The 23,037-nt window shown below is 46.9% G+C and overlaps 1 protein-coding gene across 1 annotated transcript in view; it reads left to right on the forward strand.

Moving 5' to 3' along the window:
* BIN2 (bridging integrator 2) overlaps nucleotides 1-20,139 on the forward strand; it is a 36,190-nt gene extending 16,051 nt beyond the window's left edge. Inside the window, exons 6-13 of the mRNA XM_056864902.1 lie at nucleotides 795-902; nucleotides 3,622-3,707; nucleotides 5,426-5,501; nucleotides 8,008-8,090; nucleotides 9,250-10,117; nucleotides 14,415-14,486; nucleotides 14,791-14,886; nucleotides 20,029-20,139. Of these exons, the coding sequence (XP_056720880.1) occupies nucleotides 795-902; nucleotides 3,622-3,707; nucleotides 5,426-5,501; nucleotides 8,008-8,090; nucleotides 9,250-10,117; nucleotides 14,415-14,486; nucleotides 14,791-14,886; nucleotides 20,029-20,139 (1,500 nt within the window). The remainder of the gene's footprint in view (nucleotides 1-794; nucleotides 903-3,621; nucleotides 3,708-5,425; nucleotides 5,502-8,007; nucleotides 8,091-9,249; nucleotides 10,118-14,414; nucleotides 14,487-14,790; nucleotides 14,887-20,028) is intronic.
* The last annotated feature ends 2,898 nt before the right edge of the window (nucleotides 20,140-23,037 follow it).

Genomic DNA, 23,037 nt, shown 5'->3' on the forward strand with positions numbered 1-23,037 from the left:
GTTTGATCTGCAACAATTACCAGGGGTTGTTATGTACAGTAGCTCCTTGCTTTGAAACACTTCAACTGCCCCTTTCTACGCACTAAACCAAGGTTTGGAGCATGGTAGAGAAATAGCAAAATATGCTGTTAAATTATAAGATTAGATGGTCCCTGCCTCCCAAACAGATTTCAAGTTGCACTAAAGGCTACTGAGGCAAATTGGGGGGGGGGGAGGCTAGTTCCCTTTGAAAATATAAAATCCAGGCATAAATCAGATCTCCTTCAAGCATTAGTTGGCACAAACATCCCTTGAAGCTGTAAAGCTTGCATTGGTCCTAATAAATAGGGTTGCCAGCTCAAGGTTGGGAAATACCTGGAGATTTTGGAGGTGGATCTGGGGAGGGCGGGGTTTGGAGAGGGGAGGGACTTCAATGCTATAGAATCCAATTGCCAAAGCAGCCATTTTTCTCCAGAGGAACTGATCTCTGTCACCTGGATATCAGTTGTAATAGTGGGAGCTCTGCAGCCACCATCTGGAGGTTGGCAACCCTACTAATAAAAGGTATTGTGCTTCTGTGAATTTCAGAGGTGCCATTCAGGCAGGACTCCCATTTCCTCTCCCTCTCATTTCAGATTTTGTGACTATTCTTGTGAGGTTGTTATCTCTCTGTGAGGTCTAAAAATCTAATTTGAGCAAATACTCTTTGAAATATGCATTTCCCACCCCCCCAACTGGGCCCTTGAAAGATCTCTCAAAGGAGGGTGCATCATGTTTACTAAAGTTCTCCTTCTGTACATTCTCTTTCTGTGCAGGAGCGAATTGCTAAGAGAGGACGGAAACTGGTGGATTATGATAGCAACAGGCATCACTTGGAAGCCTTGCAGAATGCCAAAAAGAAAGATGAAGCTAAGATTACTAAGGTATAAAGACCACGGAGCAGTTTTCTTACAGCCAGGAATTTCCTTCCCATCACACGTCTGATTGTTCTTGGATCCTAGCTGCTAGCATGTTCCCCACATGATCAGCAAATATGTCTAGCAGCAAATGTCACATAGAGCACAGAACAGGGACCATAATATGCAATCTAGTAGCTTCTGTAAAATTCTTGGAGTTATCAACATTTTTGATGGGGAAATTTCCATGGTCTGACTTCTGGATCCTTCATTTTGATCCTAAAATGTTGGGGTGGGGGCGGCTTGAAAGCGGGGCTTTTTCAGAATTGGGAGTGGGGGGAGACTGTTTGATGCCTGATTACCTAACAGCCCATTCCTGAGACTGCAGGCAGGCTGCAACGGCCGGCCGGGGCGCAGCAGTGGCGCCACCGGTAGGGCTCCTAAGGGGATGCGTGGCGGCATGCTCCACCAAGAAAAAGGAAAAAGATGCAAAAGAAGTGAGAGGGCGAGATTAACAAGTCTCCCCCCCTTTTTTTTCTTTGGGGGGGGCACATGCCATGTTGAATGGATCATGTGGACAGGGTCAGTGCCACCTCAACATGGCCATTGTTGAGGCCTCACCTCCTTTTAAAATGCAAAAACGCACTCAGCCTTGCTCTGTGTGATTTTGAGTCAGAACATTTTCTCTATCAGCGTTTATAGAGGGCTGCTGTGGAGCAGGCTTTTAACATAATTCAAAATAAATGCAGAGCAGCAACCAGGATAACTTAAACCTTTAAAAAGACATACATAGAAGTCTGAATAAACTCACAAAAATAGCCAAATATTACCGTCTTATAAAATGCTGGATTCATGATGCCATTTGTAAAACCTTTAGGCATTTCAATTCCCAACTTTAAAATAAAATACATTCTATTTTACATCAACAATTAAAGAATACTGTGGGTACCTGCTTCAAAGACAGAGTATGATTTATTGGCTCAAAGGCCTTTGGATGCCAACTTCCTTAAAGTTTCTATGTGTGTGCATATGAGTACATAGTGTTTTATACCAGCCCTTATATCTGGGCACTACACCCCCATACACACACATTGAGAAAGTTAGAGATTACCTGTCTCCCTTCGTTGCTTATGCTTGTACTATCACTCCTTGGCCTCATTCCCCCCCTCCCAGTTGAGAAGGGAAGAAGCAAAGTCAACCGGCTACTAAAGGAGAGAAGAGAGAAGCACAAACCTTGCTCAGATAATGAACAAGGCATAGTTGGGGGAGGCAGGAACAGCAGGCCCTTGCCTCAGAGCCTATCTAGACATTGCAAACTGCATGAGTTCTCCATGAGTAAATGCGTAGCAGGGCCTGATTCAGATTGGGACCACTACATGGGAGAAGGAGGAATTCCTGCCTCTCCCCCCATTCTGTTCTTGGCAGCAAAAACAGCCCAGGGGGCAGGGGCCTTGGGGTGGGAGGAGTGTTACTTTTCTGTTGACAGTCAGCACAAGTAAGCATTCCGTGCATGCGCTGGCTCCCCACAGAGAAATAGGGTTGCCAGCTCTGGGTTGGGAAATATATGGAGATTTTTTGGGGTGGAGCCTGAGCAGAGTGGTGTTTGGGGAGGGGAGGGACTTCAGAGGGGTATAATGCCATAGAGTCCACCCCCCAAAGTGGCCATTTTTTCTCCAGGTGAACTGATCTCTGTGGCCTGGAGATCAGTTGTAATAGTGGGAGCTCTGCAGCCACCACCTGGAGTTGGCAACCCTACAGAGAAAATTGCTCCTCCCCCCCCCCATGGCCTCTGGGCTGTTTCAGCTGCAGAAAACAGCACAGGGGGAGAAGGCAGAAATTCCTTCTTCTCCCTCACAGCGATCCCAATCTGAATTGGGCCCTGGTATGCTTTTACTCACAAGATGCCAGCGGAAACTGGCAGCAACAGTTTAGCTGACAGTCCCCACGGTGCACTCATGTAATATGTAACATCTAAATGGGCTCCCAGTCTCTGCATGGAAGATGCAAACAGAGTTGTTAAGTACTCACATAGGTACTTCCGCATAATTGGGAAGCCTGCACAAAGATGCCTGGTTGTACGAGGAAAAACTCTGTTTGCATCTTTGCAAACATGGAAGCAGTCTGATGAGAGCTTTCAGGTGGAGAAATGCATCCTGCACCTCTCCAACTTCCTCTGCTTGAGTCCAAGGGAGCCTTCAGAACTCAAAAGCCAGACTTACAAATGGCTGTGGTGTATGCAGCGGGTAACCAAGCTCTAGGGTTGCCAGGTCCCTCTTCACCACCGGCGGGAGGTTTTGGGGGTGGAGGTGAGCGGGGTTTGGGGAGGGGAGGGACTTTGATGCCATAGAGTCTAATTGCCAAAGCAGCCATTTTCTCTAGGTGAACTGATCTCTATCAACTGGAGATCAGTTGTAACAGTGGGAGATCTCCAGCCACTACCTCGAGGTTGGCAACCCTATCAAGCTCTGCATTCAGAAACTTTTAGCTCAGCCACATTGTTACGGTTGCCAGGTCCCTCTTCGTCATCAGCGGGAGGTTTTGGGGGCGGAGCCTGAGGAGGGCGGGGTTTGGAGAGGGGCTTCAATGCCATAGAGTCCAATTGCCAAAGCGGCCATTTTCTCCAGGTGAACTGATCTCTTATCGGCGGGAGGTCAGTTGTAATAGCAGGAGATCTCCAGCTAGTACCTGGAGGTTGGCAACCCTATGCATTGTTAATGCTTACATAATTTCTCTTGGGGTCCTGCAGGCTGAAGAAGAGTTCTACAAAGCCCAAGCAGTATTTGAGGAGATCAACAAAGAACTACGAGAAGACTTGCCTGTTCTTTACAATAGGTAACACTGGCTAGCTAGCAAGCCTCCCTTGAGAGTTATGAGCCTAGGCCCAAAGGTATAACTGGGGTATAAAAAACATAGCAACGTGAAGAGTTCAAATGCAATTTTAAACCCTTTCAAAATCAAGGTAAGAGCCTTCCCTAGTAAGAGGGAAACTGATGTTTGGTATCCACAAGGTGGCAGCAAACTCCATAGAATGGAATTATAGCCGTGGTTTAGGAATGAAAGCAGAGGTGACGTCACATGTGGGTTTGTTATCAAAAAGGGGAGGCTTGCATCCAGTTCCTCTTCTTGTTCCCCATCCCATCAATTTCCTGGAATACAGGACCTCATTGCATTGTCCATTTTGAGTCCCATCCTGTGTGTCTCCTTCCTCTCCGCCCCATTGCCACTCAGCAGCCATGAATAAAGGAGCAGGGGAGGTCATGACATCATACCCTTCAGGAACTCAGCATTACAGAGGGAAATGGGGCATGAGGGGTTCTGCAAAGTCTTTCAGCAGCAAGCCTAAGATTCTGGTCATGTCTTGTTAACACCCGTGCCAATTTTCCGGTCATATGTCATCTGGCATCATTTTGCTTCTCTTACCCTTCACTTCTTGAATGTAATTTTCAGGCATTTCCATTCAGTTCCTCTTCCCAGAATTATATGCATTGGTATTTTAATTAGTTAATAAATTCTGGATTTGTGCCATGTAACTTGCCCTGCCTTGTGCAGTTTGCTAGAAGAAATTTTAAAAAGGAGTATTTGAACTGGCCAATTTCTGAGAGCATAAAATAGAAAGGATTCCAGCTTCTGCTAACGAACAAAGAAGTTAGGTGGACAGGATGCATGGTTGTAGTGTTGCAGTTTTTCTTATACTCAATTCCATGGTGAAGAGGGAGATTCTTCACTCATATTCTTCTGCATGTGGCATTTCCAGACAGAAGGATCAAAGCTGGATGTGCCCCCTCCTCCCACTGTTTCTTTGCAGATTCTTGGCAGTAAAGTTGAATAGAGCTCTACCTCCCTACAGAAATGCCTGGATGGTGCAATTCAATGTACTTTACTGTTGTTCATGTAACACTAATGCAGTTTGAATGATGCAAAGGAGAATGCCATGGGATGCTTTAGTTAAAAAGGGCACGTTCTTGAGATTTCAAGCGGCCAGCAAGGTTGCAGTGCAGAGGAAAGGGAAATGAGCTAAAATTAGATCCCTTTAATGAAACTGAGGATTCACCTGGCAGCACTTTAGGACTAAAGAGAGCAATCGTACCAGCCAAAGGAGGGCAAATTAGCAGGTGTGACATCACTCCAGATGCAGATAGGGCAGGATGCATGTTTGAATGTTCTCCCATGTTAGAAAAATAACCTGCTTCAGCAAGCAAGAAAAAATGTAGACAATAACCTTTTAGCTCTTTTTGGCATCCTGGTTTTCTCAACGCAGAATCATGAGCTGTATCTCTTGTTGGACTATACATGTTTAAACCCTCTCCAATGCAAGGGAAAGTTTCATTCCCCTAGAAAACTAGTACATCAGGAGATAAAGTTCTAGGCAAGCCTTTTCCAAGAAAAGCAGTATGTTATGATTCTGCTGCATAGGTAGATCGGGTCTTATATAGACTCACCAGTTTTGGTTTGTGTCTTTATATAGTTATGTTGTTCCTTATTGTACTGGTCAACTCTCTTAACATTTGGGAGCTGGTTGGTTTCATTGTGTTCCATGTTATTTTATCCAGTCGAATTGCATGCTATGTGACCATATTCCAGAATATTTCCAATTTGCGAGATATCTTCTACAAGGAAATGAGTAAGGTAAGCAAACAAATAGTTGCAGGCAATATCTAAATGGTTTCCAGAAGAATTCTAAGCTGCCTCCTCCCCCCCCTCCCCATTCCTCTTTGTTTAGAATTTCTGCTGGGATCTTTTCACTTGATAATGTTCTTATAGACCAGTGGTTCCCAAACCTTTCAGGCCACCGCCCCCTTGGTTCCACAAACTCAACCCCAGCACCCCCTACCCTATCCTGTAAAAAGCATTATTCAAAATAAGGGTTTGCATCACACACTAAAGATAAGAACAATAAAATTTCAAAACAGTAACAATTAATTGCACATCTATTCAAAATCAAATTAAAACTTTTTAGTTGAAATTTATGCAACAAAACTGATGAACTTGATCCAGTGGTACGAGCTCTTCAAAGTCTGGGGGGGAAAGTCTGATAGTTTCCACCAAATTTGCCGGCATGGTGCCATAGCTTGCTCTATTGTAAATTAGTGAACAACATCGTTAAAGGGGCTTCCTCTAGCACCCCCTTGCTGCCCCCTTGCCTCTTAGTGCCCCCCTAGGTAATCCCACCGCCCCCTAGGGGGTGGAATTTCCCACTTTGGGAGCCACTGTTGTAGACACACATACACACTCAGAGCAGTTGGCACTCTAAATGAAAGTGTTTAGTTCAAAGTAAGAAGGAAGTGACTGCAGGCCAGGGTAAATCTGCTAAATTCCTGCTATAAAGTAAAAGACTTGAACATATGTCTTTGTAACCATAATGTCTAGAAACCTGGAGCATAACCTATTTCTTCCCTCCCACTCTGAACTGGGCATAGAAAGGTAGAACCACTAGATAGCAGAAGTACTTCCTCTATGGGAGTAGTACATGAGAGTCAGTTATGCAGACCAGGATTTAGGACAGGGGTGTCAAACTCAGTTGTTACAAAGGCCGAATATGACATAAAAGTCACCAGCCCAGATGGAGGTGGGGTGGCTGCCTTGGCTGGCTTGTGGTCCCCATAGGAGCTCTCAAAGGGCTGGATCCAGCCCTCGGGCCTTATGTTTGACACTCCTGGTCTAGGAGACCCAAGTATGAATGCCCACTCTCCCATGAAAGCTTACTGGGTGACTAGGGTTGCCAACCTCCAGGTACTAGCTAGAGATCTCCTGCTATTACAACTGACCTCCAGCCAATAGAGATCAGATCACCAGGATAAAAATGACCGCTTTGGCAATTGGACTCTATGGCATTTAAGTCCCTCCCCTCTCCAAACCCTGCCCTCCTCAGGCTCCGCCCCAAAAACATCCCGCCGGTGGCAAAGAGGGACCTGGAAACTCTATCTCCAGCCAATACAGATTCGTTCACCTGGAGAAAATGACTGCTTTGGCAATTGGACTCTATGGCATAGAAGTCCCTCCCCTCCCCAAACCCTGCCCTCCCCAGGCTCCGCCCCAAAAAATGTCCAGGTGTTTCCCAATCTGGAGCTGGGAACCGTATGGGTGACCTTGGGCCAGACACACACTTCCAGCCTTAGCTGTCTGCCTTGTGGGCCTGATTAGGATTGTGGCCTCGCAGCATTTTTAAATGACTTTACAATGGCATCGGTGGCAGCCACGAGGACACGCACATCTAGTTTGGCCCCGAGCAAGCTTCCATGGCAGAGTGGGGAGCTGAACCTGAATCTTCCAAATCCTAGTCTTAACACTGTAACCATTATACCATACTGTCTCTCTCACTCTATCTCTTTACACACAAAAATACAAATAAAACTGTTGTCAAATACTATATCCTGTTATTTCTGGGAGAGCAAGATGAATGAAAATGAGAACAGAGGTTTAACATACAAAGGTTTAATAGAGTACAGTAGAACAATTGTTGTTAGAAGGCTAGAACTGACAAAGTCTTGATATGACTATACACTATATTTCTGTGTTGGGTAAACTGTCTTGACTTATGTAGGCCATGCAGCCATGTAACATCTATGCATATAAGAAATGTTTTTCCTTTATCTGGATTGTTCTATTTTTTTAATGTCCCCAGCGTGGTGTAGTGGTTAAGAGTGGTAGTTTGGAGTGGTGGAGTCTGATCTGGAGAACAGGGTTTGATTCCCCACTCCTCCGCATGAGCGGCGGAGGCTAATCTGGTGAACTGGATTTGTTTCCCCACTCCTACACATGAAGTCAGCTGGGTGACCTCGGGCTAGTCACACTCTCTCAGCCTCACCTACCTCACAGGGTATCTGTTGTGGGCAGGTGAAGGGAAGGTGATTGTAAGCGGGTTTGAGTCTCCCTTAAGTGTTAGAGAAAGTTGGCATATAAATACCAACTCTTCATCTTCTTCTTCCTGTATTTTCCCTATCTCTTTGCTCCATTTTAAAAATAAAACGTCAAAAAAGGAAAATGAGAATTAACTAAAAATCTCAAAAATTAAGGGGATATATAGACGCTAACCACCCCCCAATATTTAAATTATTGCATGGAATAAACATATTGAAAAATCTCTTTGGTTGCTGGGTCTGACTGCTGCTTTTCCCGTTGCTCCTACTTCCAGCTGAACCACGACCTGTATGATGTGATGAGCAAACTGGAAAAACAACACTCCAATAAAGTCTTCATTATTAAAGGAGTCTCCAGGTACACTATTTCCTCTTTCCTGTGGGCAAGTTTGAGTCTAAAGAAGCTGCCATGAGCAATTTGTGCTTAAAAATCCCTTCTAGCCCAGAGCTCAAACCGTTTTGTGCGCCAGTTAGGAGACTGGGAGAGCTACCTTCAGTAGGCCTACTCAGAATCTTACTTTGTCTATTCAATAGGGCTTACCCCCTGGAAAGTGTTCTTAGGCTTGCACTGTAAATTAATTTCCCATTCACCTATGGTTCGTATAGTTGGAGGGGCTGTGGCTTAGTGGTAGAGCATCTGCTTGGCATGCAGAAGGTCCCAGGTTCAATCCCCGGCATCTCCAGTTAAAGGGACTGGGCAAGCAGGTGATGTGAAAGTCCTCTGCCTGAGACCCTGAAGAGCCGCTGCCGGTCTGAGCAGACAATACTGACTTTGATGGACCAAGGGTCTGATTCAGTATAAGGCAGCTTCGTGTGTTCATGTGTAACCATTAATGTAATGAGTTTACCTTGGGCTGTTTCCACACAGGAACAACTGTCTGTGTAGTTCTCAATATAATAAGTAACTTCTGTCAAGTCACAACCGACTTATGGCAACCCCTCATGGGGTTTGCAAGGCAAGAGATGAGCAGAGGTGGTTTTGTTTTTGCCTTCCTCTGCATAGCAACCTTGGACTTTCTTGGTGGTCTCCCATCCAACCAGGGCCGACCCGGCTTTAGCTTCCCAAAGTCAGAGCTATTCAGGCTGCTAGCTCTCAAATACAGAGGCAATAAGAGCCATAAGCAAATATGTCAATTACTGATTTTTTTAAAGACTTCCAGTGATGCTGCGGAGGGCGGGAATGGCAGCCATAGTGGGGGAGGGTTGAGGCAATAAAGGTTTTCCTTTCCTTTCATCTGTCTGTTCAGCTGAGAGCAACCAGTATGAGCTGTGAAGCACAGTGCCAGTTTGAGTGGTAAAAGGCTCGTTGCGATGTGGCGCTTTTGGGTGTAAACCAGAAGTGATGCAATCGTGTCGGCATGACCATGTATACACATATGCAATCCCCACTTCCAAGCCGGGCATGGATTGGTGGGCAATTGCCCGCCAATTGAAGCAACCTGGCAACCCTAGCTATACGGTCATTGGAAGCAGCATATTCAGATGTTCTTAGGATCTTTATATTTCTCCTCATGCAGTAACAGAAGCTCCCTGGTCATCTCCTCTCCAGTAAGTCCAACCAGCTCCTCTTTCATGCCTCCGGGGAGTAACATAAGTGAGGCGCCAACATCTCCTCCGGCTGCTTCCTCCAATCATGCCGCAGAGACGGCATCTATATCCAGCAGAGCCAGTGAAACGGAGGAAGAGGGCCCCTCATCTTTGGCCACAGCTTTGCAGAATGAGGCACCGGATACCACTGAGTCAGATTCTTCTGCTGTGAGAGAGCCCAAGGATGGCAGCCGAGCTGGAGTACCGGAGAAGCCCATAAGCATTTCCAAAGGCACCCCTCAGAATGTCGAGGCATTTGCAAACAATATAGCAGCAGGGATTTTATCGGAGGCGCTGGCTGAGGTGGCCAGCAAAGGCCAAATCGTTCACAAAGACCCAGAAGACACCACACGGCCCATTTCGATTGATAACTCCCAAACAAGTGACATTTGTGACCAAGAAGGAAGTTCTCTACCCTGTCTTAGCAGTGACGTTCCAGCTCCACCAAAACAGGAAGCCGCCGAGCCCTCTGAAGACGCTCTGAACGATGCTCCGGTTGAGGAATCGAACCATCAGGAGAATGAGTCGCCACCTAGCGACATTTCAGAGAGTCCTGAAAAAAATCTAGATTCTGGGTCTTCCACTGAAGCTGAAGCAACCCAAGACGACATACCCATTAATACCAATGACGGGCTTACCCCCACTGTACTGGAAACTGGGGCCGGCCATAAGATGCCGCCCCATCAAACACAGACTGGAGAAGGGAGCTGTCAGAAATGTGGGAATACCGAAGATGATGTCAGCAGCGACGGAAGCATTGAAGAAACAGATGTTTCGCCAAAGGTCATCAGCACTCAGGTGAGATATTACATGCTCCCCACTTTCCTGAGCGGTGAGGAGTTACAGGGGTTTGTTTCCTTTTGGAGTGCAGAATACTGGAGACTTGCAGTGTGAAGTCAAGTCAAGTTTATTAATACGGTCTATTTGACCAGCCAGAAGTTAGCTTATCCTATTGTCCAACTTGATAAAACTGTAAAAACTGTTACAAATTACAAAAATTGATAACAAATCTGGTATTAATAAGATCTACAAAATTAGTGTATGACACAAAAGTGGCTTGCCATCCTAAGATTACTAAAAAAATAAAAGTATAAAAAAGTTTAACAGTTTTTTTCCACCCTATTTTTGTGTATTTTAATTGCAGTGGTGCAGAATTTAGCAGTGGGGAGCAAAAAATGAGGAATCACCTCCATCAGAAGCTTCTTAGACAGGAACTCAGCCGACTTATCTGGGAATCCACTGATCAGGGGATCAATAAGTCTAATATGAGCCCCATGATAAAATGAACAGCTGAACAATACATGTTCAATAGTTTCTATGTCACCTGTCCTACAAGGGCACAGCCTTTCAGATCTTGGGATCTTCTTATATTTTCCATCTAAAAAGAGACTTGCAGTGTGTTTCTTTTTTTAAAAAATCTTGAAAAGTACACCACAGGTGGGGGAAAAGAGGCATTCCTTCAGGACAGCCAACTGAGAGAGAGAGAGAGAGAGAGAGAGAGAGATATTCTGCACCCTCCAGGTCGGTGGTTCCCAACCTTTTTTTGACCAGGGACCACTAGGACTTTTTTGTTCGGTGCAGGGACCCCGAGGTTCAAAATAAAAATCCCGAGAATTTGAAAATAAACTTTAATCATAACTGTTAGTTAAACATTAAACTTAGAATAATATTTGAATATATATATTTTTATAATAGAGAACTTTTAATTGAAAATATTAATTTGTTATGGGTTTAGAACTTTGTTTTGCGGACCTTAATTTCGTTCTCGTGGACCCCTGGGGGTCCATGGACCCCTGGTTGGGAACCAGTGCTCCAGGTGCTTCAGCCAACTTCTAGAAGTGTCTATCTGTCTCTGTTAGGGTTGCCAGCTCTGGGTTGGGAAAAACCTGGAGATTTTGGGGGTGGAGCCTGAGAATGGTGGGGTTTGGAGAAAGGATGGACTTCAATGGGATATAATGCCATAGAGTCCACCCCCCCAAAGCAGCCATTTTCTCCAGGGGAACTGATCTTGGTCATCTGGACATCTAGCAGGAGATTTCCAGCTATCACCTGGAGGTTGGCGACTTCTCTGTCCATTCCAGAATCGAAAACTGCTCTTCCTTCATGTACAGACACACACTTGCCCCCTCCCATCTGCTGTTGGGGAGAGAGGTCACCTCCTCCAGGCCCTGATGGTTTCCGGGACAGAGCCATTTCCAGAACAATGAAGGCCTGTCAAGGAGATCTACACTCACGAAGCAAGGTTACTTTTCTTTTGTCACAGGCTCACGTCTTGCCTGGGCTATGAGGCTTGGCAGTGGCCACTACAAAACTCACCTGGGCACTGTGGCCTCCAACTGTTCATTAGCTGCTCATGATTGGCTGAGCCCAGGTGTGGGAGCTTAGGAGATAGGGTTGCCAGCTTCAGGTTGGGAAATCTGGAGATTTGGGCTGGAGCCTGAGCAGGGCGGGGTTTGGGGAGTGGAATGACTTCTATCGGGTATAATGCCATAGAGGCCACATTTCAAAGCAGCCCTTTTCTCCAGGTGATAGGCACCACTATCTGCAACACAAGTTAGGGTTGCCTGCTCCAGATTGGGAAATACCTGGAGATTTTGGGAGTGGACTCTGAGGAAGGCGGCGTTTGGAGAAGGGATGGACTTCAATGCCATAAAGTTCAATTGCCATTCAAGTGGCCATTTTCTCTAGGGGAACTGATTTATGTCGGCTGGAGATCAGTTGTAATAGCGGGGGATCTCCAGCCATCACCTGGCAACCCTAACACAAGCCCCTCTCTGAAACTGGCTGAAATTACCATTTAGAAATAAGGGGGGGACAAAATAGGGCAGATATAAGAACAGTTTTGCCAGGGCAAACCAAAGGTCCATCTAGCCATCAATGGCCAGTCAAACCTTTGGATGTGATTATTCTGATTTTCTTTAAAGCAAAGGTTGTCTGTGATCATGTCAAGGCCCTTGTTGCATCGTGGAATGGTTTACTGCAGCTGCAAAAATGTGCTTAGCCGGTTTTCCAAACACAGAGCTCTCACTTGGAAGCAGGATTGCATCAAACATGCCAGACACAAGCAGGCAAAGCTGTCCTGCCTGACAGGAAAAACTAGCTTGGATTCCTAAAAAACAAACAAGAACATGTACATTGTTCGGCTTGTTAAATCACTGCTGGAAATAAGGGGCTTGGTGTGAAATGTTCCAAGGTGTTGCTGACTGAAGGCATATTTGCAAGTTATTTGCCCTCTGGCAAACCAGCAGAAAAACAATTAGAACAGGAGCATTTTGAGTGTGCGTGTGTGTGTGTGTGTAAAGTGCCGTCAAGTCGCAACCGACTTATGGCAACTCAGTAGGGTTTTCAAGGCAAGAGACTAACAGAGGTGCTTTGCAATTGTCATCTGATATATCTATAGGGTTGCCAACCTCCAGGTAGCGGCAGAAGATCTCCTGCTATTACAACTGATCTCCAGCCGATAGAGATCAGTTCACCTGGAGAAAATGGCCACTTTGGCAATTGGAGTCAATGGCATTGAAGTCCCTCCCCTCCCCAAACCCCATCCTTCTCAGGCTTCGCCCCAAAAACCTCCCGCCGGTGGTGAAGAGGGACCTGGCAACCCTATATATCTATATCTACATCCATAACTATTGCTCTTTGCCAGATCCCTCTTTGCAACCGGCGGGAGGTTTTTAGGGCAGAGCCTAAGGAAGGTAGGGAGTTTGAATGGTGCGTTTCAGCACCCGGGTTGAGTGGCTCCCCACACACACACACTTCTCTCCCGCTCTCCCCCATGCCCTCCTCTGCCTTCCCCCAGCACCAGCTGGGGTTTTAGCCAACCTAACTGCCTGCAGCATGCAGCCCGAAGTCCTATGGTCAAGAGGCAAAGCAGCAAGGCTGCAGTGGCTCCTTCTGGCACCGACACCGGGCACTTCCAGCCAACGCTGCCTGCAACCGGCAATGCGACCATGTATGCAGCGGCTGGAACTGCATGGCGTTGGCACCGGAAGGAGCCACCACCGCTTTGGTGCCTCGCCTCTTGACTGTGGGGCTTCGGGCAGCAGGCTGCAGCCACTTTTGTGGGCTAAAACCCCGGCTTTTATTTTTTAAAAAGTAAGTCTCTAGCTTCTTCCCTCATGGAGATATAAAGGAAAAGGAATAAAACTGTGCGTGGAAATCGGGATAAATCAAAGCAGTATGGGGCCAGAACCCCCCTCCCCCATCCAAACCATGTGGAAAAGCCCATAGTCCATTACACCTTCATATTGCCCTTTCTCCAATGATACTTTGATATACTTTATATCAAAGTGTAGCTTTGCCCTTCCGTTTTTCCTCTGCTCAAAATCCAAGTTTTTGGGATAGCCATGTAATTTATTGAATCTTGCATTTTCTTCTGCTGAATTATGTAAGAAGAAAGAAAAAATGTCGCTATAAAAATAATTAGGAAATCTTCTCTGAGCATATGCAGAGTGTCTTTCGCAGCGTACATGTACATGGGATTATTGAAGAAGAAGAGTTGGTTTTTATACCAGAAGGTGTCTCAAAGTGGCTTACCATTGCTTTCCCTCCCCCCTCCACAACAAGCACCTTGTTTGGTAGGTGGGGCTGAGAGAGTTCAGAAAGAACTATGACTAGCCCAAGGTCACCCAGCAGGCTTCATGTGGAGGAGTGGGGAACCCTACCCGGTTCTCCAGATTAGAGTCCGCCGCTCTTAACAACTACACCATGCTGAGACTTGCAGCTCAGAGAGTTTGACTTCCAGCAGCTCAGAGAGTTTGATTTAAAAATAAATTAAGCATTAATATGTTTTCTTCTGTTTTTCTAGACAAGTTTTGAATGCTCTGCCAAGCAATGTGTCTTCTCACTATCTACCTGTCATTCCTTCTCAGGAACTCAAAGTGGGTGACAGTGTATTAATCATAAAACCCCAGTTACAGTGATTAAACCATTTCACACTTTCCTCAGAATAGAAAACCCAATACTAGCTCTCCAAAAGAGTACCCAGTTTTGGTCTTGCTTTGTCCAGAAATGTACAGTAAAAACTTCAGGCTTGGTTGTAGTCTATTCTGTACTACAGGATAACTGAATTAATGTAGGGTCTTTTTTATTGTAGACTGCCTCGACCTTCTTCTCAGAAGATGAGAGTGAGAACTATAGCAAACTGCCCCTGGACTTCCTGTTCAAGGTGAGAAGCATTTGCTGCCTTGTACAAACCTTAAGGTTTTGGCTGCTCAGAAAGTAAATTCATGAGAATTTTGCTTGCCTAAAGGGAGGGGAGCATCATTCCAAGGTCTTAGACATTTAAGCCCATTCATTATGGGAAAAGGTATTCAAAACAGACATTTCCACAAAACAGACATGTCTTTCACGTTATATTGCAAACCCTGATTATTGTGGTTCATGTGGGATCTCCAAACTTATTAAACTAGCCTGGCTGGCCATTCTAGAAAATCAAAACTTCCATTGGCAACATGGTTTTCTCATCCCAGGCTCAAGCGACACAAGATCATACATCAGATGATGAGAATCACCTTCAGTTTGGAAAAGAGGATATCATACTGGTGCTGTCGGATACACAGGCACAGGTAACATTGGGGCACTGGGTTGGCACTGCTGTTAGTAATGATGAGAATTATCCAGCCCTACTGTGAATACGCTAAAGCAGGGGTCCCCGTGCTGCAACAGTTCTCCGTGTAACTCCCATTGCTGCTGCAAATGCAGAGGCATTACTAGTGGCAATGGAGAGTCCACACGGTGTTTTCCCTGGACTTTCCATGCCTCACTTCCCCGCAGCTAGGGTTGCCAACCTCCAGGTACTGGCTGGAGATCTCCTGCTATTACAACTGGTCTCTAGCCAATAGAGATCAGTTCACCTGGAGAAAATGGCCACTTGGACTCTATGGGGTATTCTTCACGGACATTTGCTGCTGTTTCAATGCTGATTTGCATTGGAGTCAAATTTTGGTTATTCATTGCAGATCCGTGGTTTCCCCCCCTTAGCAAAATAAGCCGGGTTAAAAGAGAGGCAATCCAAACCACTTTTGAAACGATCTTTCCTGTGAACACGTGTTTTCTTGCGCGGATGCCCATGAAAAAATGTTTGCTTCGCTCCCCGGGACATCTCCTTTCTCCTCCCCCAAGAACGGTGATTGGCTGGGGGAGTTTCGCGCTTGGACAAGAATACCACCCCTTTGGCTGCCTGCCTGCCTGCCTAGAATCCTGGCACTTCTCTCCCTCCGTCCCCGCACGCCTTCCCTGCCCCTCGCCCGGGATGGGCCTTGGAGCTGGGCCCACACCTCCAAGCCCAGGGGGATGTCGGACGGACAGCTCCAGGGGGAGACCGGCGGGGCCACGCCATGTGCTCCTCGCGCGCTGGGGGTGGTGGTGGTGGCAGCTCAGTCTAGGGCAGCTGGACCCGTGGGGGGGATGTTCAAGGGAAGGGGCTGTTGGCCCCTCTGCCCCAGAGGGGAGGGTTTTTTTTTTGAGAAATTGGATGGGAAAAATTTGCATCCTGAGAGTGGAAAACCCAAGGCGAAACTCCCTCCCATCACTCTTCTGAAGAGGGGCAGCCAGCCTGCTCTTATCTCCCTCCTCTCTCTCGATGCACTGTGGCCGGATCATGGCTGTATCGGGGCTGGTGCGCAAGCTAGGAGCCCTCCTGTCTCTCACTATTCAATGTGGCCGGATCATGGCCGGCGCGCAATCCAGGGGCCTTCTTTCCTCTGCCCCCCCCCCCCCGCCATTCCCACTTTCAGCTAAACACTTCTCTGGGCACATGGATACCCTGCCCCCCCATCCTGTCTATCATTAAAGGGCAATGGGTTCCACACCTTTACAAAATAGAGGGAAGCTTTGAGGAAAGCGCTGCCTTCCCCCCCCCCCCAATTTGGAATCTGACTGTTCCCAAAGCAGAACAGAGCGAGGGTGGAAGAAAAATGGAGGAGACCAGAGGGACTGGTGCTTGTTTTTTGCGCTGGGGCTGGTGAACCGCACGAGGTATTCTGCTGGGCGGAGTTGGGGCGGAGCTGGGGCAGGCATAAACAATGAGCCTGTTGGAAGGGGAGGGCTCCTGCAAAAGGGACAGACCAAACCGTTGTCAAATACAGCGTGCTTTGTTCCCATGAAAAACCAAAACTACAGATAATTGATGGGGATAAATCGCGGCTATGAAAAAAAGATTTAAATCGTGTTTTTCTTTAGTCCGTGGCAAAACAGAAGCAAAATCTACCATGAAGAATGCCCTTATGGCACTTAAGTCCCTCCCCTCCCCAAACCCCGCCCTCCTCAGGCTCTGCCCCAAAAACCTCCCACCGATGGCGAAGAGGGACCTGGCAACCCTACCCATAGTTACCATTCCCCCTCAGCCACTAGAAGGCTTTTTAAAAAATTAGTAATTGCTAGATCACTCAAGCACAGTAATATACCTATGACCATGATCTCCTAGTTCTTCTGAATTCCTAGTATCTTTTTAAAGTCTTTAGCGCCTTGAATTTTTTTTTTTTAATGAAGCAACCTGTTTTTGGAAGCAACCCAAATCACAAGCTTGAATGCAAAAGATCTCAGGAGGTGATCCAGGGAAAAAAAGTAGGCACAAAGCCAATAGATTGACAAATATCGATCACCTCCAGAGATAATGAGCCAAACTTGAAAACTGGAGAAACAGACAAGAAAGGAAAGCAGGAGATAGTTGAAAGGACAGGCCAATTGAGAATTTGGGAGGGGGGACACTTGGTTCTGTGTGTACTTTGCACTTTGTGCAGAGGGGGACAACAATTTGGTGATAATACAGTTTTTACAGCCCTGTAATTTTCTTATACCTAAGAATAAACAAATACGTACAAACAAAGTTCATTTGCATAGGTTATACTACAGCTATTGTGAGACTATGGGTCTCAACATTCAACTTTTCTCAGCACAAAAGCATTAGGTTTGCCAGCTCCGGGTTGGGAAATACCTGGAGGTTTTTGGGGTGAAGCCTGAGGAGGGCGGGTTTGGGGTGGGGAGGGACTTCAAGACCATAGTGTCCGATTGCCAAAGCGACCATTTTCTCCAGGGGAACTGATCTCTATCTACTGGAGATCAGTTGTAATAGCAGGAGATCTCCAGCTAGTACCTGGAGGTTGGCAACCCTTAAAAGGATGCAGAAATGTTGGCTTTTTCAAAAGACTGAGCGTACACTCACTTGCCTGTGTCAAGTCCACAGGGGGGTAGAGTGTATTTAGGAATGTCTTGTGCAAAGGACATAGCCCTGTTCTTTCACATAAAGTCTGACCTGACCTTGTGGTATTCTCTGTTCTCAGCCAGGAACAGGAACCGCAGGTAGAGCTGCTGCCATAAAGCCTTAGATCTCTTTATTCATTTTTAAATATATCCACAGCCTTCTGTCAATCATTAACTTTCTCCTTTGTGCTCTCTACTCCACACCAGCAGTCCTGATCAGTCACTTCCTACGAAGGCAGAAAATGTTAAAGGCAAATTGAACATGCTATGTGTGTGGCATCTGTAGGAATTCAGAAATCCATCACCCCGTTTGATTATCTGTTTAACTGGTGTCATGTAGTGGTAAAGGGTCGAACTACACGTGATGCTCTGGAGGGATTTGTGTTCACATCCCAAGACATTAAATTTAGCTACAAAACACAGTTCCCAGGGCCCTGATATTAATCTTCCATCACGTGCCAAAATGCTTTCCCCCAGGATCCTTTTCGCCATGGAAAAGGTTAAAAAAATGTCAGGAAGATGGTTTGGGCTTGCCCTATTTCCCTAGCAGGCCTTCAGGCAGGCCACAGAGGCCATTTTGAATGGAGAAATGGCACGTGTGCGGGGCAGGGGCAATTAATATAGCTAGGGTTGCCAGGTCCCTCTTCACCGGCGGGAGGTTTTTGGGGTGGAGCCTGAGGAGGGTGGGGTTTGGGGAGGGGAGGAACTTCAATATAGGGTTACCAAGTCCCTCTTTGCTACCGGTTGAAGGTTTTTGGGGTGAAGCCTGAAGAGGGTGGGGTTTTGGGGAGGGGAGGGACTTCAATGCCATAGAGTCCGATTGCCAAAGCGGCCATTGTCTCCAGATGAACTGATCTCTATCGGCTGGAGATCAGTTGTAATAGTGGGAGATCTCCAGTTAGTACCTGGAGGTTGGCAACCCTAAATGATCTCCCCAGAGTCACCCACAACTGCTTTTTAGATTTGCCAGGTCCCTGGCTGCTGGGGGTGGGGGTTGGAGGGGCAGCTGAAGTACATGTCTGTGGATCCAAGCACAGGGTACTCAGTTAGGAAATGCAGGCATAACCAAAACTTAATGGTCTGGATCCAAGCCCTAGTCTCCAAAAAGGCAAAGAGCAGCATACCCTACACAGTTTCAAGGCAAAGAGCAGCATACCCTACACAGTTGGGGAATACCAAGAATATGGCGTAAAAAAGTGGACTGGACTCTCTCAATGTCCTGGTTGAAAGCACTTACCCAAATGGGAACTCCATATAGGAGTTGGGAGATGGATTTAGCCTTAAACACTCGTAGAGCGGCGGGAACTAATTGGCCACCACAGACATAAGCAAAACGAATTGTGGCCTCATTTGTACGTTTAGCTGAGGAAACAGCAAGGTTCCTATGAGTTGTCCAATTATTATTGTACTGAAAGTTCAGGCCCAGGTACCTGAATTGTTTCACTTGTTCAGTTTCATGCCCCTTAATTGACATAAATGTCACTTGGCCAGGCCATGTGTACCATAAAATTTAATGCCAGGTACTGGAGATACAAACTTTATAGAAGACACAGGCAAAGCCAATTAATGATATTATTTTTTTACTTAAAATACAAACACGCTTTAAACAGTAACACTAACCGCCCAGATCGGGCCTCAGCTGGATCGCGGGGTGGATAAAAGCTCTCAAGGGGCCGGGTTAGGGTTGCCAGGTCCCTCTTCACCACCAGCAAGAGTTTTTTGGGGCGGAGCCTGAGGAGGGCGGGGTTTGGGGAGGGGAGGGACTTCAATTCCATAGAGTCCAATTGCCAAAGTGGCCATTTTCTCCAGGGGAACTGATCTCTATCAGCAGGAGATCAGTTGTAATAGCAGGAGATCTCCAGCTATTACCTGGAGGTTGGCAACCCTAGGCCAAATCTGGCCCCTGGGCCTTACGTTTGACACCCTTGGGCTAATGTCTGGGTACAGGCTGGTCTTGCCATTGCTGATGGAGTTCTTGCTGGAAGGGAGGAATGCAATCTTCCATTAGGGGCTATTCCTCTGGCCAGCGATGAAGTTCATAGGGATATATGGGTGTAAAGGAGAGTGACTACAAGGAAAACCAGTATGTTACAAAAAGTTCCCCTAGATCCTCTAGCAGCTGCATTCTGCTCCAAAGACTCACTCGGAAGGCAGGATTCGGATATCAAATTTTTAAAATCTAGTTATGGCCTTTTAAATTGAAGTTATTCATGTATGTTTGAGGTTGGAAAATGTGAATGCAATTTGCTGGTGCTGAGAACCCTCGGGATTTTTTTTTTATTTTTTTTTTACGTGGAGCTTCTCTCTTCTCCTTTAGAAATGGCAATGCATACTTTGCTGTATGATTGTATTGAAGCACCTCCACAGATGCATTTCCCACACATAAGTAATTGAATCATCTCTTACTCACTTCTGTCTTTCAATTTAATATGCTGAGACAGCCTTCCTGGCTGAGGCTTTCGGCGGGGGGGTGGGGGAAACTGTCTAAAAATTCTTTTTATTTCTAGGAAAGAGGATTCCTTATGGGTGTAAAAGAGAATGACTGGAAGGAAAACCGGAATATATCACAGAAAGGCATTTTCCCCCCTGACCTCATCAAATCCATCTCCGAGGAATAAGCTCAGAACCTTGGTCAGAATTGGGACATGTTAAGAACTTGGTAAAGAAGAAGCCCTACAGTTCACAGAAATTCCCCAAAGATGTTTATTGTTGTATTCATAGGGTTGCCAACCTCCAGGTAATAGCTGAAGATCTTCTGCTATTAAAACTAATCTCCAGCCAATAGAGATCAGTTCATCTGGAGAAAATGGCTGCTTGGGCAATTGGACTCTGTGGCATTGAAGTCCCTCCCCTCCCCAAACCCCACCCTCCTCAGGCTCCGCCCCAAAAACCTCCCACGGGTGGCGAACAGGGACCTGGCAACCTTATGTATTCACCAGGGGCAGAATGGAAAAGGGAAATGACACAAGAGCAAAGCCCCTTCTGGTGCCACAAGGCAGCACAGCATGGGCCACTCAGCTGAGATTCTACCGGCAGCTCCAACTATGGGTGCTGGTACAGTCATTGCCTCCTCCTGCAAATTGGCAGCAGTGCAGGAGGAGGTGACTGGTGAACCGACACCAATCCTCATTGCCACTGAAGGGTCTGAGTCAGGTGACCCCAGAAACACTAGTAGAATTGCTGGGGCTTGGCGCTGCTTTCCCCTGTCTACCACTGGCCCTTTAGAGCAGTGGCCCACCAGGAAAATTCCCTGTAAGTTTAAGGGCCAACCCACGCCTGGTATCAACCCCCACCTTTCCTTTCCCTTCTCTCCCTGAGCCTCATATCAAAGTGGTATGATGTAAATTGCCTTCCTGGTACCGGTGCTTCTGAATAGTTTTGTGCTGTCCACTAGAGATTAGCAATTGGTGGACTATTAGCCAAATGTAGCCCTCTCAGGGATACTGCTTGGCCTTTCAGTTACCTTTCAGTGGTGGAAAAATGATATGGAAAGAGTCGTGGCCTTGAACACAAATATGAATAGGGTTGCCAGCTCCGGGTTGGGAAATACCTGGAGGAGGAGAGAGGAGGGACTTCAATGCCATAGCGTCCAACTGCCAAAGTGGCCATTTTCTCCAGGGGAACTGATCTCTGTTGCCTGGAGGTCAGTTGTAATAGCAGGAGATCGCCAGCCACCACCTGGACGTTGGCAACCCTAAATATGAAGCTGCCTTACACTGAATGAGACCCTTGGTTTATCAAAGTCAATATTGTGTACTCAGACTTGCAGCATCTCTCCAGGGACTCAGGCAGAGGTCTTTCACATCACCTATTTGCCTAGTCCCTTTAACTGGAGAGGCCGGGGATTGAACCTGAGACTTCCTGTATACCAAGAAGATGCTCTACCACTGAGCCACAGCCCCTCCCTGTTGGTCCATTAAGGTCAGTATGGTCTATGCAGATTGGCAGCACTTCTCCAGTGTCTCAGGCAGAGGGCTTTCACATCACCTATTAACCGGAGGTGCTGAGGATTGAAACCTGGGACCTTGCGCATCCACTGCAGATGTTCTTCCACTGAGCTACAGCCCTACAGTACAGGGCATCCTTGTCGCTTACTTCCTACTCCTTTGGAGATGCTGCGGCTTGGAATCTTCTGCATGCCAAGCAGATGTGCTACCACTGAGCCACCTCCCTACCCTCACATTCTTTGACTACGGCAATTGCTAGTAGGTTACTTTGCAGTGGAAGGTTTTGGTAGGGTCTTGATCTACCCAACACTTTGTTGTCAAAGTGGCCTTCTGGCAAGAGTGGTTGGAGGCCATGGCCCTGTACCAATCAGCTAAGTGTGGCTGCACTGCATGGATAGTTTTGAGAGCATTAGTAATAATTAGGGTTGCCAGCCCCGGGTTGGGAAATATCTGGAGATTTTGGGGGCAGAGCCTGAGGAGGGCAGAGTTTGGCGAGGGGAGGGACTTCAATGCCATACAGTCCAATTGCCAAAGTGGCCATTTTCTCCAGGTGACTTGATCTCTATTGGCTAGAGATGTGTTGTAACAGTGGGAGATCTCCAGCCACCACCTGGAGGTTGGCAACCCTAGTAATAACTGTAGCCACACGATGCTTTGCCACAGACATCCAATTAAAGAGATTGTTTTAAAGGCTTCGCAAGGGACTGCTTGGTTTGAATGAAGCAATATATAATGTATTGGGATGTCTGCGGCACAGCGAATTTCTAACCATCACTCTGTAATCCAAACTTGATTTCTTCAACACTGGACACTTTTCTGTACACATTATACATAAAATCGCCCACATACCTGACTTTTTAAATGTTGTGTTGTATTTGTTTATGCACATTATACTGACGGTGGGTTTTTTTGTTTGTTTGTCTGCTTTGCCAATGTTAATGGGTCACAAGAACTGCCGTGCTGGTTAGCCACAAGATCTGTTCAGCATTATCTTTCCACCGGTTGCCAGACATACATTTGGGCTCTCATAAGCAGAGCATCAATGTAGCAGTCTTCCCTTCTTGTTGTCCCCCAGCATCTAGTATTGCGTGGTGTCGCAGAACGCCCCACTAACCCAGGGCGCCGCTCTGCTTTGGCCAATCTGAGAGTTTGAGGTTTCCACCCAAAGGCACGCCACTCTCTGGAGCCCACCCAACTCTCTGAGGGGTCTCTCCCTTCTCTCTGGCCATTAACGCATGGCGATCCTCTCCTGTCTCATGCCTTTCTATCCCGCCCAAACGCATGGTGAAATCCCCACAAACTGGACTCCAGAAGCACCAGCCAGGCCTCCTGGACCGCCGCTCTCTGGCTCTGAATGCTGAGCCAAACACAAGCCCGCAGGAGGGCCGGGTGTCCAGCCCCAGGAGGCCGGAATGGCGTCCGGGTGGAGAGAGAGGGGACAGGGGTGGGGAGGCAGAAAGTTGACGCCGCCACCGCTGCTGCCACCGCCGGGGCCGGACAGAGGAAAAAGCAGGACTTTGAAAACCTGAGGAAGTTGCGGAAGGAGGTAGGTTGATCCCGAATGCGAGA

This window comes from Euleptes europaea, chromosome 1, assembly GCF_029931775.1.
Source record: "Euleptes europaea isolate rEulEur1 chromosome 1, rEulEur1.hap1, whole genome shotgun sequence".
NCBI lineage: Eukaryota > Metazoa > Chordata > Lepidosauria > Squamata > Sphaerodactylidae > Euleptes > Euleptes europaea.